The sequence below is a fragment of the Histoplasma capsulatum genome, assembly GCF_000150115.1.
Source record: "Histoplasma capsulatum G186AR genomic scaffold supercont2.6, whole genome shotgun sequence".
In the NCBI taxonomy this organism is placed as follows: Eukaryota; Fungi; Ascomycota; class Eurotiomycetes; order Onygenales; family Ajellomycetaceae; genus Histoplasma; species Histoplasma capsulatum.
The window spans coordinates 1,372,014-1,386,889 of NW_025544806.1; the positions used below are offsets into that span (position 1 = coordinate 1,372,014).

The following is a 14,876-nucleotide window of genomic DNA, read 5'->3' on the forward strand; positions in this document are numbered from 1 at the left end:
GAACTACTTCTTTTTCATTCAAATACTCTTTGTTTCTGCCACTCTTTAAAACCCATCAAGCAGCATACTAACTAATTCATCACCCCGACCCTTTGTGATGGTACCCTGATCCATCATTGCCTGCTTCCCGAGTTGTTTGCTACACATCCAGGCCATGGCATATCCACATTTGCACAAAGACAAACATACAAGCCATGAGAAAAATTGAAGGTGCTAAGTGAAATGCTTTGCCAGGAAATGGAAACACACTCGGTGCAAGACCCAAAGACGGCAGTGTGCTAGGTGCGGATGGAATCCGGGAGCTTTGCGGAAGACTGCTGGTTTTATTCCACCCAGTAGCTCTTGCAGGTGATCCCGTGGAAGCAGCCAATATTCCTGAACCACCAGTTGCTTGTACCATGCCAGATTTCAGGTACGGGCCGCCTGCATTGTCACCAGATGTTAGTGAGACGATCTTTCAAGCTCTGTGTGGCACCAACTGACTGGAAATCAAGTGGCTTGATTCAAAAGTAACAGTCTTGTACTGCGTAACATAAATCATTGCCCCAGTTGATGGAATGAGAGGTGGAATGGTTGTGAGCGCGGAACTGGATGCAGCACATAGCGACACTAAACACATAGACAGAAAGAATAACATCACCATAATGAAAGATAGAAGAAGATCAAAAGTTTGAGAAAGTCAAACTAGCGACTGTAGAGGATACGAATAGAAACATCCCAGAGGGCATCTGACAATGAAGACTTACCTCCTCAGCTGTCTTACACACACACGCACATATATATATTTACTATCTATTTATGTTTGAAAGCTCTGATTTCAAATTTACATAGTTATACAAATGAAAAAGTGTAGAAGCAGCTAAGTGAAACTCGGCGATTTCCGATAGCCGCCGAATGACAGGTAAATTAAACTTAGAACAATTAAGCACCCTTGAAGTCTGCCAGCTGATAACTGTTATTACTCTTTTTCTAGTTTTTCAAGAAAGACAATTGAAGAAATTTGTTTCATAAATATCAACTGTGATTGCATATTTCATGATAATCACACTAGATATTTCTAACTGTAATCATCAATATAATTTTATCCACTTTGAATATAATCTGGGCTGAACAGAAAAGTGCTAAATCATGACAACAAGCGCGGAAAAACAGAGTGTAATTCAGGCATATGGAAAAAGATGGACTTGAGTGGAAGTGGGCACTGAGCGGTTGGATTACATTACACCCTACCAAAATTTGTAACAAGAGTGACTTAAAACAAACATAACAAACACATGTAAGTCACTCATACAAATTTCGGCAGAGTGTTCATGTAGTTACAAAGTGACCTTGATAGGTCCTTTCGGCCCGTCTTTTCTTCCGGAAATGCAAAAAGCAACACTGACTACATGTTCCCTGACAATATTCTTTGAATACATGATCAGACCACACTATTATACATCTTCAAGCTGGCTCCTCTCCATCCATATCGGCAGCGATGCCTTCCAAAAATTGAATTGTTGAAACATGTACTTCAATATCGTCCTTCAGAGATATAATTACACCCTCGAGGTTGTCGATGGTTGAGCGGTGGGCTTTGATTTCGCTCTTTAACTGTGAAATGGTTGTTTCGTACTGATGATGTCGATAATTGAAAGATCGGTTGACTTCGGCAAGTTGGTTTTCCAGTGTTTCCTTGGCAATTGTCACCTCAGCAAGATCTCTCTGAAGACGATGAGACCTCTCCAGCAGTTGAGCATTAGCTGATCGCTCCTGGAGATTGGATGCCTCAGCCTGTTTTAATGCCTGCTCAAGATCAGCGATCTGACTGGCATCCATTTCTTGTTTGGAAAGAACGTCTTGGATAAAGGCAAGATTGATGGAAATCGGGTGGTTGTCAAGCTATATAACAGTCAGTTATTGGTTCTTTAAGCTTTTGAAACATTTCTAACTCACAGGCATGTTGGGAGAAGCTAAGCCGAGAATCAGAGAGGTCTGTTGAAGAAAGATCTGAGAGCCTTTGAACTAAAACTTGGGTAGGAAAGTTGCGAGCTGTGGAATTTGAAAAGGTATGTTGGTTCATTATATACGCATGCAGCACAGCTATATTTAACATCTGCCAGGAAAATTAAAATCAAATTCAATAGGCGCATTCAAATGTGCCAACTCAGATGGCCATTTACCGCCCGGATATTCGACTTTCTGGTTTGGCGGGAATAGGGGATATGTTGATGCTGGCGTTTGATGACCGTGATTCGTCTCGATTGGCTGTTCATATTGCTGAAACGATATTCCGAGACCCGCATTTTGAACCTACCCGATTAGAAACATTTCAAATTGAATAGGAGGTATATGTTCTCACTGCCGGGCTACGGTCCAATATTTCAGGACCTGCTGTCTTTTGAGTCTATTAAAAGTTGAGCATTGTGATTGGAATACAAAACTGCAGAAGGCTCTGACCTTGTTCTTCTGAATGAGTTTGTACTGAGTTCTAAGAGCTGTTTCGTCTCGCTGACGATCCGGAGCCACTGTTTCATTGTAGCTCTTGGTCACTAATTCCCACGTGTATCCAGAATGTCTCAAGTCTCTGATCAACTTTCTCTCCCAGTCAAGATACTCTTTACCACGTCCTGATGGCTTTGACATGTTGGCTGACAGTGAGGGGCGTTTCCTTCTACCCTTGAGGTGGGAGGTTAACTTGGCCAGGCAAGTGGTTGATGGTGAGCGGCGTTTCGTCTGCACCCTTGAGGTGGGAGGTTAACTTGGCCAGGCAAGTGGTTGATGGTGAGCGGCGTTTCGTCTGCACCCTTGAGGTGGGAGGTTAACTTGGCCAGGCAAGTGGTTGATGGTGAGCGGCGTTTCGTCTGCACCCTTGAGGTGGGAGGTTAACTTGGCCAGGCAAGTGGTTGATGGTGAGCGGCGTTTCGTCTGCACCCTTGAGGTGGGAGGTTAACTTGGCCAGGCAAGTGGTTGATGGTGAGCGGCGTTTCGTCTGCACCCTTGAGGTGGGAGGTTAACTTGGCCAGGCAAGTGGTTGATGGTGAGCGGCGTTTCGTCTGCACCCTTGAGGAGGGTGGGAGGCTGACTGTGAGGGTGACACCATGGTGTGGAGGCAGAGATTCCACTGATTCGTCGGGTGCCATGAAATTCACTGACAAGGGTATCCCCCTTTACGGAAACAAAATTCCGAAGGGGGGTAAAACAAAGCGCTGGCGAAAGCTATAAATCTACTCAAGTCCTTATTTCGACCCTGGTATCTATTCCTACAAATTCCATCAATGCCATCATGGATAACACTCAAAGACAACGCAGCGCGAGTCTCGACACTCTTGACATTCTGTTCAATCAGTATGACACAAACAACGATCTCCAGATCTCCCTTCCAGAACCTACTATACTTGACCATGGATTCGACTACAGTGACCCTGACTTCTCCTCCCTTTTTGATGGTGGGATAGTGGATCTGGGAGATCTGCCCGGAGAAATCTCTTCTTTTCAGAACACAGCACACTCGTCAGAGGTGCCAGAATTAACCTCAGATGATGACGACAACACATCATTGGATAAGCTCTTTATAATTGTTGATGAATTGCGCCGGCGAATACATAATCTGGAACAGGAGTAAGTTCTTTTGACTCTCATAATCCATGCTGGTAGACACTAACAACATCAGACTACAGGCCAAAGATCGGTAATAGGCTCTCTACTTACAGAAATACAGGCATCAATCTAATAAATATTCTAGGAAGATCAACGATTTGACCAATTACATTGGGAGATTGCAACCATTCTTGGAGAACGTGGGGTCAACGATGCTGAAAATACACCAAAATCACTGATGTCTAACGAGTCTGGATCTTTGCGGTCTTTATCCTTGTTATTTCCTTTTGGAGTTTAAGTGCTGTTAGTCTTCGCGGTTTCTATCCCTGTTATTTCCATTTTCAGTCTAAGAACTGTTGGATCAGCGCTTAACTATCCTTGCCACTGTTAAGGAATCAGCGACATGAAATCCCACTAATGCATATTGAATGGAAAATGTAACCACAAAGGCTTATCTTGTTAATTAAATTGTTATTTTTTCTTTTTTTTCTTTCGGGTTTAATAATTGTTGACCAGCGCTTAATTTAACCTTGCCTCTTCTACGTGACTGAGTTGGGGATATTCAGCGATTTATATATAATGCACAATCTTCATCATAGAAGTTCAAGTTGCAGAAGAGAAGAAATAGAATATCTTACTTAAGTCAAAGCCACATTTTCAAGATGGAGCGCGAGTTCAAAGTGGCAAGTGATTTACTACTCTTTTTATGGAAAATATGCTGACCTGAAATGATAGATTGCTGATGCCGGTACCTCCACAGGTCACAAGGATAAAGATCACAACCATGCCATCGATAGCGTCCTCGAAGAGTCGATTAGCGAACTTCAAAAAGGCCTTGAAAGCTTGAAAAGACTTCATGATCTGCTTAATGCCCTTGAAGAGCACAGTCAAATTTTATCTTTGCTTAATGAGGCTCATACTCAGTTAATTGAAACCATGTTAGAGTTAAAAAGAATGGAAACCATATGAAGAGTTAGAATGCTGTGAAATTGTTGAATGAAGTTGTTTAGCACACTGCGTGTTTGAAATCGTGTCAGTATCTGTTGGACTTTTGTTGGTTGTAAATGTTCAAGGCTTGGCAGTAATAAAGAACAGGTCCCCGGAGGCCTTGGCATACGTCACCGGGGTATTGAAATTTTCCGAGATAAGCGCAGCAAGAAAATTATTTCACTGGGCATTTCATGGAGGATAAACTTGTATTAATGATAACTAGCTAAACTACCTAATGAAAGATGTGACTCATGAGGATAGTCCCACGGAAACCAGTTCCCTTGTGGAATCAGAAATAATAAGTAATTACTAGGAAAACAGGGGAATACATTAGAGATGGAACTTGCAGAAATATGTGATGAAAAAGTCAACTCAGAGATCAACTCAAAAATATCTGCTCCTCTTCAGGAGTACATTGTCGAAGCTGATCAATTAAATTTAAAGATGATGATGATTCTTTCTGTGCTTGAGGAGATGGTGAGATTGGCTGCGTCTGAGGATTTTGTGAGGTTGGCAAGTTTGATTCATCCTCCTCTTCAACAGTTTCAATTTGAACATGAGGTGGTGCTGGGGAAGAACTTGCATTCTGAGGTTTCTGAATTTGAAGCCGACTTCGTGAGTTGCTTTGTTGAGGTGTGAGCTTCGGCATTGAGGAATTCTCTTTCATTGGCTGATGACGCCGTCCTTGCTGGGCTGATGGAAGAACTGGAGTTTCCATGCGCAATTGAACTCGTGCAGGAGTATTTCCTGTCTGATTTAATGTGCTTGGAGGCTGCTTTATCGCCTTTGGGAGTGATAGAGGGAGCATTCTGGTCTGGCCTAACATTCCTCGGCGTTGCTGGGGAGGCTGGGGATGATTGATGGTTCTTGTTTGACGCTGCTGGACCGGTTGGGGCAGAGTTCCATTTCTTGTCTGATTCTGTCTTTGCTGTTGGAATGGCCTTGGCAGACTTGTGCTTCTTGTCTGATCTGATCTCTGACGCTGCTGAGTTGGCAGACTTATATTTCTTGTGCGACCCGGCGGCCGCTGGCTCTGTACTGACAGAGGTACTTCCTCATCCTGGTAAGTTGGGAGAGAGATATCTCTTGTCATGCAGCTGCGTCTCTGTCTCTGTCTCTGGTGCTGCACTGGCTGGGGCAGAGTTCTATTTCTTGTCTGGCCTGGTGTTTGCTGTTGGAATGGCAATGGCAGACTTGTACTTCTCATCTGATCTGATCTCTGGTGCTGCTGGACTAGTGGGGAAAATTCCTGATGCTGTTGAGCTGGTAAACGACGATTTCTTGTCATCCGACCATGTTGAAATTGATAACTTGCATCTGGCTCAGGAGATAACGTTGTGATTCTATCGCGAAGGGGAGGAAGGTGATAATCATCGTCATCCTGGTTTTGATAAGCCGGCGGTCGGCGTCGCGGGTATTCCAGCGGACTTGGAGCTGCAAATGGATCCATTTGCAATCTTGCCTGTCCTCTTCGTTCTCTGTTTCTCCAATGTGTATTATCCCCTAGTAATGGCGGATCCTCATCGCGTGCCTCATCGAGGGCCTGTTGATATCGCTCTTCCTGCTTTTTGAAACGATCATATATGAAGATTGCCAGTTGCATCTCATTCAGTCCAAGAAGCTGGCCCAGTTTCTCTCTTGGCTCATATCCAACATGGTTGTCAGTATAAAGCACTTGCAAATAGCATCGAGGATAATAACGGGGTTTGGCGGCTGGTGAAAGTGAGCCAATCGGATCCGTTGTGTGCTCATCGACATATACAGCTAACAGGCCCAAATCTTTAATATGACTGCGATTGAAGTACCAAGGCTCACTCCGGTGACTTCGGAATTTGCCTCGTTGAGTCTTCACAATACACGGAGTTGTGTCTATATCAAAGTAATGAAATCGCCCCGGCTCAAGCCGGGCTGTATAAACTCCATTAGCTTCATATGCAACAAACACCTGATACCCAGTAGAGCCCGATTCATTCCAAGCCAAGACTGTTCCCCTTGGTGGAATTCCATATTCTGCCAGAGTGTCATCGACAATATTAACCCCCTGAAACTGGCCAACAAGGTCATTAGGCAGTCCCGACACATCGCTATGGCCTCGGCTATTGACAAGCTGATTCTGATTGCACATTGCGCCGCCCTGGCTGTTGTTCCGATAACGCGGGCCATAATCATCTAAGTCCTCACCACTGTAGTTCTGGCCATCATTATGCTGATCGAGGTATTGGTAATCATCAACACCCTCAACTAGTGGCGCCCAACTTTCTGGATAGCCACGCTCTGATAGCTGGTGAGTATATTGAGAAATGAGTTCAAAACTAGAGGGATTAGCTTCGAATCTTTCACTCCAATCATCAAAAAAATCCAGATCCAGTATTCCGAAATTCTCCTCATGCCCATGCTTTTTATTGTACCGACAAATGTCTGCATTAAGATGGAGCAGACCTATAAAAGCTCCACTGCGTTGTTGGACATCATCTCCGAAAAAAAGAACATCTAACGTTTGGGGAACGGTTTCCCAGAGTGGATGGGGTTGAAAATCCCCAGGTGGTGAAGATGGAGCCGAAACATATCCCAGAGTGTCTGCCATGTCTGATTAAGAAGAGAATAAATTTGAAGACGAAATGGTGAGATGCATGCTAATTTATATTAGAATATTTAGTCGTTTCAACGAGAATATAGATAATATTGTCAAAGATTAAAATTACATCTTGATAAAAGTGCAGATAGTGAGAAGTGTACTTTTGTATTTGCGTCTTGAGCGTACACATGGTGGCTAATGCCACCAAGTGTGGCACTAGGCCACAGCCGGTTCCCTTGCCGTACCAGCGCTTGTTTTCTTTTCAACACCTGTTGAACTTGGTAAGTTCTATTATCAAGGATTCTAGTAGCAGCTTGGAACTTGGAGTGTCTCATGATATGAAACTAAGCAATGCTCCACTGAATCTCCTGCGTACATCTAAGCATGACCTTTCTTATAAATACTGCCTACTTTTCATGTAATTAGCAGAGTGATAATAAGCAATTCAATTATTCTATCGATATTCAGTAATTGGGACAATATTCGGACTTAATCAGTTCCGACAACACCACTTTAGTATGCGGTTATCGACCATCGAAACGACATTACATCTCAATTGGTGCAAACTATACAAAACTCTATGGAGAAAAAATGAAACATCTCTCACTTCTCTCTCTTTATTATAGAAAAACTAACTTTTCTGTGCAAAATGCACTGTAACATGACCTCACATGATACAAGTCATGTGCTCAGAGCAATCCTCGCCAGAGGGTTTTGAGATTTTCATAGATTCTTCAAATTTCTCAACTTTGACTTTCAATTACACAATAGTCATATATCTTTGAGATTTGTGAACCACCTTAGATTGTAGCTAAAGAGAAGGAGAATATAAATATATAATTTTTATATTAAAAAAATCAATATTTAATATAGATGTATCTTGTTGAAAATGATCACTTTATTTCTTGTTGAAATCAAGTAAATAGCAAATCCTTCACGTGTTAAAAAAAAATGGGTTGACTTTGAGGTGATACTTCATATCTAGGAAATGGGAATATGAAAATAAAAATTGATACCATCGCGAGAACATTGATTTCTCTAGATTCTAAGGTGGTAGTTTGCTATCCTCACCCATACATAAGGTATAGAGCAAATCGTTCCCGTGTTGCTAACAAACTGGAACTGTTTTTGATATCCATCTTGTGATGATATGAATATCAGGTTGTACAGATCACAGAGCTGGCTGTTCTAGATATCATTGCTAGATATCCTCGCTGGATATCATTACTAGATATCATCATCAATATATACCATTGGTAGATATCATTCATTCAAGCAGGCAGATAATAAGACAGATAGACAGTCAGATAGTCATTTAATAAGCCAGTATTGTCAGATAGATGAGCAGCTAGATGATGATGTTTATTCTCATAGAGATAGACAGATAGACAGATATCTAATATTCTCTATTTTATCAGCAATCAATTAAATATTATATAAATAGATAGATAGATAGCTAGCATTCTCTATTTTATCAGCTGAAGCATAGTGAGAACCACATCACTAGATATCATTTCTAGATATCATCATCACTAGATATTATTGCTAGATATCATGGTTTCCACACTATGCTGTGGCTGATGGTTGCAGTGTATAGATAATGGATTGAGTGGTCACATCTGCTGTGGGCTGGGCCACACCACCACACCTAGGAGTATATATATAACTATATATCATTGATAGCTGTCATCATTAATAGATATAATAAGCCAGCACTATGATAACTAGATTAGATATATATATATATATATATATATATCCATGGATGTGGGTGGTGTAGCCCGGCCCACAGCAGATGTGACCACTCAATCCATTATCTATACACTGCAACCACCAGTCCATAGTGTGGAAACCACAATATATATATTGATGATGATATCTACAATGACATAAATTCACTGTTTTAAAATGTACTTAGAGAATTCAAGGTGCATTGCTTTCTAGTATAAATTTCTATCAATGAGTGTCTGTAAGCGGAATTAAGTAATTACAGTGGAAAACATCGAAAAAACCCATTTGACACTAAGGACTAGGTAGGCAATAGGGTAAAAGTCTTGATGGTTAGAAAAAAAGATTGATCTTCTCAATTGTTCCAATCTAGTTATCACTACTCTTCTCTAGAAAAGAAAAAAAGAAAAAAAGGAAATCCTCCTCCCCCCTGATTATAAAAGAAAACAATAATAAACAAAGATAATCTCTAGCAATTGAGGGAAGGACAGGCTTGCTATAAAGGAAGGAAGAGAGGATTGTCTGAGCTAATCATTCCTTAGTTGATTTCTGGAACCTGTTGGCGCGCGGATGTAGCTGCCAACATTTGACAATTTTACTTGCTTGAACAGAGAAGTGACAAATCTCATAGAAAGACATAGAATTCATTATGGTAACTACTTAGCATTCTCGCGATTACCTCAAAATCTTGCACAGCATGTAAAAGAAGGAACTGAAAAAGAACAGATAGTAAAAACTTCCCAGGAACAATATAAATCAATACAAATTTGGAAAAAAAAAAAAAGAAAGACATAATATTAACCATCTATCTCTTCTTCCCTCTTCACTTGAACTTTTGCTGAGGTACCTGATAATGGGTTCCGCTTGTCCATCACACGGTGCATTACCCTTGTTGTAGTTGCATCTTGTTGAGTTTTATCATTGTGCGAGGATTTTAGCATTCCCCTTCCCCAGTTAGAAGGGAACTGCTGCACTGGGAGAGTAGTATCTGTTTGATGTTGAGGTAGATCCATCACATTGAATTTGGTTTCAGGCTGGGCGATATTTGGCCAATCTAAGGCCCGAAGAGAATCGGAAGTAGGGAGAAATTGTTGATTTAGTGACTGATGTTGGTCAGGTGGTGCTTGTGCAGCCTCTTCAAAGATATTTTCCTGTCGGATGAACAGTTTGTGAATTGCCACGTCGAGTGTGCTTTGGCTTTTTCTTATGTACTGGTCGAGGTCAATCGAGGATACATACTTAATGTAAGCGTAACCAGGATAGTCGATTTGGATTTGTACACAGTAGTCATCATGAGAATCATCGGTGGCTCGCGCTACAACACCTACTTGCCTCATGTCTGACTGGCGTGGATGTCTTCTTCTTCCTCTGATGGTGGTGATCTCTGGTATGACATTTTTGTTGTAGTTGTAATTTTGTCCTTGCTCCAGCCGTCCTGTCTTCTTTCCATCACATTCGTAGATAACAAATACCTGGTCACTTTCCCCTTTCCTTCTCCATGCGACAACGTCTTTATTGACTGTTGGCACCTGGTGATCAAAATATTCAGGAGAATCATGATAAATGGAGTTGCGGCTAGGTGTACTGGGTGGAGAATGTCCAGAAAAAAATTGTCCGCAGCTATCAGGCATTGTAAGGCCATAAGTGTGCTGGAAATCTTCAATAGAAAGAGTGTAGTCGTGGCCCTGCTCCTGCACTAGCTTATTGAATTCAGTTATTGTATCTTGCGTATCCATCCATAAGTTGACATCATCGATATGATTTTGTAGTGTTTTGGCTCTGTTGTTCAATGTTATAAGAGTCATTGTCAACATGTAAATATCCACATTGTAGTCGTCTTTTATATTTACCAGGGAGCGGAGGGCCTGACTGCTCTTCATAGGATCAGCACCGAAAAAATCTGCAAGAAGCAGAGAAACATCATGAACTGAGTCCGCCTTCTGTTTTCCCTTGCATCTTTGCGCTGATTGATCTCCTTTGGAATTTGTGCCTTTGGGTATTTGTAAGCATGAGGAATTTGATTCTTTGACTTCCGTTGCTTGGGTGTCTGGGGAATTTGATTTGACTGTTTGTAAGTGTGGTGAATTCAGAGCTTTCAATGATTGCACTTCATTCTGTTCTTGTGTTGGTAGCATCTGATCTACCACTGTCTGTTCTGTTGTAGTTGTTTTTTGTCTAGTACTTATACTGTGTTTTTGGTCTGCCACAGAACGAGACAGAAATCCACCTCCTTTAGAATCTATAATATAGGATTTGTCGAAATTTTTCCTTCGTGGAGACCTTCGGAGTGGAGTTTCGTCATTAGATGCTGGTATTGTCACCTTGAGGGGAGATTCTGAGGTTTCATTTTCTCGAAGATATGTTCCAGGGACGGGGGAAGAGCCCATGACTTAGATAGATGGCTTGAAAATATTGGCTAATGAAAATAAAAATAATAAAGAAGTCACAAGTTCAAGGTGATTGTATCACCTCATAAAATGATTCCCAGTGAGATGCAAATTTAGCTTGAGTTCACAGTTTTTGAAAGAAAATGCCCGGTAAATGTGACAATTTATAAGAAAAAACAAGTAGACAAAATATATATTAATACAGAAATTTGAAAGAGCAAAGTTGGAAAATGAATAAAATAGCACAAAAAGCAAAAAGCGATATTGTGAGAACGCAGAAATGCAAACATGCATTAGTGTCAGTTTATCAAGAAATTACTAATCTCGGGCGTACAGTTGAACATGGTTTATTCAAACATAAACATGGTAAATTTTTTGGACTGTTCCAACTTTCGGCGTGGTTAATGTGTCCATCAGCACTGTGGTTAAAATGTTGAGCATGGTATTTCATTATTATCTAGAAGTGAATTCGAATCATGTGACTAGGATGATCATATGATCAACAGAACACTTAGGCAGAGGTGTCAACCATAGCACAGAAGCCGCTGCGAAAAGTTTTGTCTCGCACTAAGAATTTACCCTGAAATAATCTTACTAGTGTATTGCATCTCCAGGCCACACCACCTGGAATTTAGAGAGTGAGCTAGTGGATAAGCTAGGGGTGTTGGCCTATAAGCCCACTGGGACTCCCTCTCCTTTTCATTCAGAGATGCAACAGCAACACTTAATGCCGGTATCAACATTTCAACTTAAATTCTTAGCACAAGTCAAAACTTTTCGCAGGAGCGTCTGTAGGATCTACAATGTTCAGTCAGTATGTAGAACTAAACATGGTTTTTAAAAGAGTTCTGCTCTAAACCATGCCGTTGTTTATTACTAGTGTGAAAAACTGAGCATGGTTTATCTACAAGACCCACTTTTTATAAACCACATTCAACTGTAACTCAGTGGAGTCCAATCCGCGGTTACAGTTGAATGTGGTTTAACATGGTCAAAAAAAAGTGGGTCTGAAAAATAAACCATGCTCAGCCCTCACTCCCTCACTAAAATCTACACCCACTAAACATCCTTTACAAACCCTCAGCATAGATTATGAATCTGTTGTTATACATCAATATTCAGAGCTTTTCAACATCTGAAAAGTAGTTATGAGTTAGAGTTAGTGATCTAGAGTTAGAATCCTAGTTATCTAAGAAATAGAGCTCTGAGAAATATGATAAAATCACTGTGTCTGATGCATTTGAAGATGTGTGAGATATGTATGAGACAAGACTAGTGTATGTAGTTTTAATGGGGGGGTTGACATGGTTTATGGTCAAAACCACGCCGAAGGTTATTCCGGCCCGAAAAATTAACCACGTTCAACTGTACGCCCAGACTCCACATATCAGACCCTTTTCAAACTACTAATCAGGGGTAAGAGCAAGAACAGTATTTTTTGATTTTAATTTTCTTAGTATTAAAGTCATATATAAGTTACTTGTCTGACAATAGAAATCGCACTCTTTTTTTTGATGATGAAACAGGAGAATTCAGTCTGCGTTTCCGGTGTAATACACCACTTTCACAGTGACAAGCAAGTCGGCCTGGGGTACCATGGTCAGAAGTACCAAATGGAGTATTTAGTTCTTGCTGCTGCACAAACCACTTCATTGTTTGAGGAAATTCATTCATAGTATAATTTTGACCACTCTCTGTTCTTACAGACAGGGTGATCATCTCATTTAGATGCCTCACATTGAATCCTATTTCACTTCGATAGCGATGGCAAGAGCTGCATATATCCCCTTCCATTTTTGATGCAATTTGTACCCCCGTGCTGGTAATATACTGCAATTGAGATATATTCAGATTTGCAAGTGCTTTGGTAACCGCACGACAGTTTGTTCGGCATCTAATCGAACCCCGGCAGCGGTAAAACCCGGCTTCATATTGTGGTGGTTGATCCAGCACAAAATAAAAATTTGAGATCAGCAGGCAACGGGCGATATGGGCTAGTTCTTTCTGAAATTGGAGACGAATGGTGTGTTTCAAACTGGCTAGCCCTGTGATGTCATCTAACTTCGGTAGGCTAGACATGATGGGGTTAATAACGAAGAAATTCTTCAAATTTCCGGAGTCCTTGAACTGAATCTTTCCATCAAGGAATCCCATCAATGTCCACCACAGGCGCTTTAGTGAGCTTGCCTTAAGATGGTCATGTGTGGGTTGTGTATTACTAGCCGCATTGTCTGTCGCATAGCCGGTTCCTAGACAAAGAACAACCTCAGGGTGGTTTTCTGGCCACAACCGACCGGCTTCTTCGAGTGCGATGTCAATTGGATTGGGAACCCAGAGACCCCCATCAGCGAAAACACCAGTTCCCGATTGCGTGAGCGAAGTACCTGGTCAAATGTCAATGAGAGTGAGCGTAAGAAGCATGGTGGGTAGACGTTACACTGGCGCGGCAGATGTGGCACGTCCGCTGGTGATCTGGTCAGCTTCAGATGATTACAGTTCAGATTCTTGAATCTTAGACCACTCACGCTTCCCATATAAATAGTTCATCCTCGATGTTCTTTGGCCGTATCAGCGTGTAGTCTAGAATCTTAGTCAGATATTGATATCAAGGTTGGGCGTGATATAAAGCACCTTTCCTTTGTCCTTTATCGCAACCGTTATAGTTTGTGATGATAGATGGCGTATGTCGATCCATCATTGCGGAGACAGCAATTCGAGTTCCTGATACTCTGTCATTTATGTGATCAAATAGCCGCCTGGTAAGGCCGAACACCTTCTGTAGGCATTCTTCCAAGACCTTCTCATCGTACAACGCATCGTATGAAAGCCACCGGAGGCCAGCTTTCACGCGACCCCATGGTGAGCGATGAGTGCCACCGAAGCAGCGTTGAGCAAGATTTTCGAATATTTCATCACAATGAGACATTTCCCAATGTAGTGCAAACACACAAAAATTGGATAGACCCCCTGATTGAGTCAGAATCAATTTCAAGCAAATGGGAGCGACTCACGAACCAGAACTTGTCCCTGCGGAAAAATCAAACATCTGGTGTAGTGGACAGCCACCGAGGAGCTGCTGTAAAAGTCGGAGGAACTCCAGTGGCCCCCGCCCCCGGCAGCCACCTCCAGCTATAGCAATTATACGCACCCCAGCCGTCTTTGGTTTAAGATCAACTGTTAACTTTGCGGGTCCCCGGCAAAAAGCACACCATTCAAGAGCATACCGATCCTCATAACCTGAAATCCCGCGACCAAAACGCCTGACACATATGTCGCAAATCGAGTGCCCGCAACTCAAGACACGTTCAGGTGCTCGGAAATGACACAAAAGACAGACCTGGTTTGTTTTTAACATACTCAGTGAACCTCCCTGGTCTTCCAAATTTTTGAAATGGAAGTGTGAGGAACACATTTGGCTTTTTTCAAGCTCAGGAAGCATGGACTCTAGGTGATGCTCAATTTCATCACATCTGTATTGTGCATACTTTCCTCGAGGCATGACATGGTCGAGCGCTCTCAAACATCGCGTCCTATAAAACGAATGGAAAACTCTTCGGGGATCAAAATCTGTCATGCCGTGAGCTTAAATTTTTATCAAGGGGGGGGGGGGGGGGGGG

The 14,876-nt window shown here is 41.9% G+C and overlaps 6 protein-coding genes across 6 annotated transcripts; 1 reads left to right on the forward strand and 5 right to left on the reverse strand.

Annotated features, from left to right (window-relative positions):
• Window positions 1-139: 139 nt before the first annotated feature.
• On the reverse strand, window positions 140-541 carry HCBG_05174 (uncharacterized protein; the record flags this gene model as incomplete). The annotated part of the gene is made up of 2 exons (XM_045432223.1): window positions 140-423; window positions 484-541. 2 exons carry the CDS (start codon window positions 539-541, stop codon window positions 140-142), a joined length of 342 nt encoding a protein of 113 aa, XP_045287435.1.
• Window positions 542-1,443: 902 nt separating this feature from the next.
• Window positions 1,444-2,625, reverse strand: HCBG_05175 (uncharacterized protein; the record flags this gene model as incomplete). The annotated part of the gene is made up of 3 exons (XM_045432224.1): window positions 1,444-1,881; window positions 1,936-1,974; window positions 2,440-2,625. 3 exons carry the CDS (start codon window positions 2,623-2,625, stop codon window positions 1,444-1,446), a joined length of 663 nt encoding a protein of 220 aa, XP_045287436.1.
• A 640-nt stretch (window positions 2,626-3,265) lies between these two features.
• Window positions 3,266-3,818, forward strand: HCBG_05176 (uncharacterized protein; the record flags this gene model as incomplete). The annotated part of the gene is made up of 2 exons (XM_045432225.1): window positions 3,266-3,600; window positions 3,725-3,818. 2 exons carry the CDS (start codon window positions 3,266-3,268, stop codon window positions 3,816-3,818), a joined length of 429 nt encoding a protein of 142 aa, XP_045287437.1.
• A 1,296-nt stretch (window positions 3,819-5,114) lies between these two features.
• Window positions 5,115-7,153, reverse strand: HCBG_05177 (uncharacterized protein; the record flags this gene model as incomplete). The annotated part of the gene is made up of 2 exons (XM_045432226.1): window positions 5,115-5,538; window positions 5,613-7,153. 2 exons carry the CDS (start codon window positions 7,151-7,153, stop codon window positions 5,115-5,117), a joined length of 1,965 nt encoding a protein of 654 aa, XP_045287438.1.
• A 2,516-nt stretch (window positions 7,154-9,669) lies between these two features.
• Window positions 9,670-11,259, reverse strand: HCBG_05178 (uncharacterized protein; the record flags this gene model as incomplete). Its single annotated transcript, XM_045432227.1, has 1 exon — window positions 9,670-11,259. One exon carries the CDS (start codon window positions 11,257-11,259, stop codon window positions 9,670-9,672), a length of 1,590 nt encoding a protein of 529 aa, XP_045287439.1.
• Window positions 11,260-12,791: 1,532 nt separating this feature from the next.
• HCBG_05179 (uncharacterized protein) lies at window positions 12,792-14,185 on the reverse strand (the record flags this gene model as incomplete). Its single annotated transcript, XM_045432228.1, has 5 exons — window positions 12,792-12,845; window positions 12,964-13,643; window positions 13,697-13,731; window positions 13,785-13,839; window positions 13,891-14,185. The coding sequence occupies 5 exons, from the start codon at window positions 14,183-14,185 to the stop codon at window positions 12,792-12,794; spliced, it is 1,119 nt and encodes a 372-aa protein (XP_045287440.1).
• Between the last annotated feature and the right edge of the window lie 691 nt (window positions 14,186-14,876).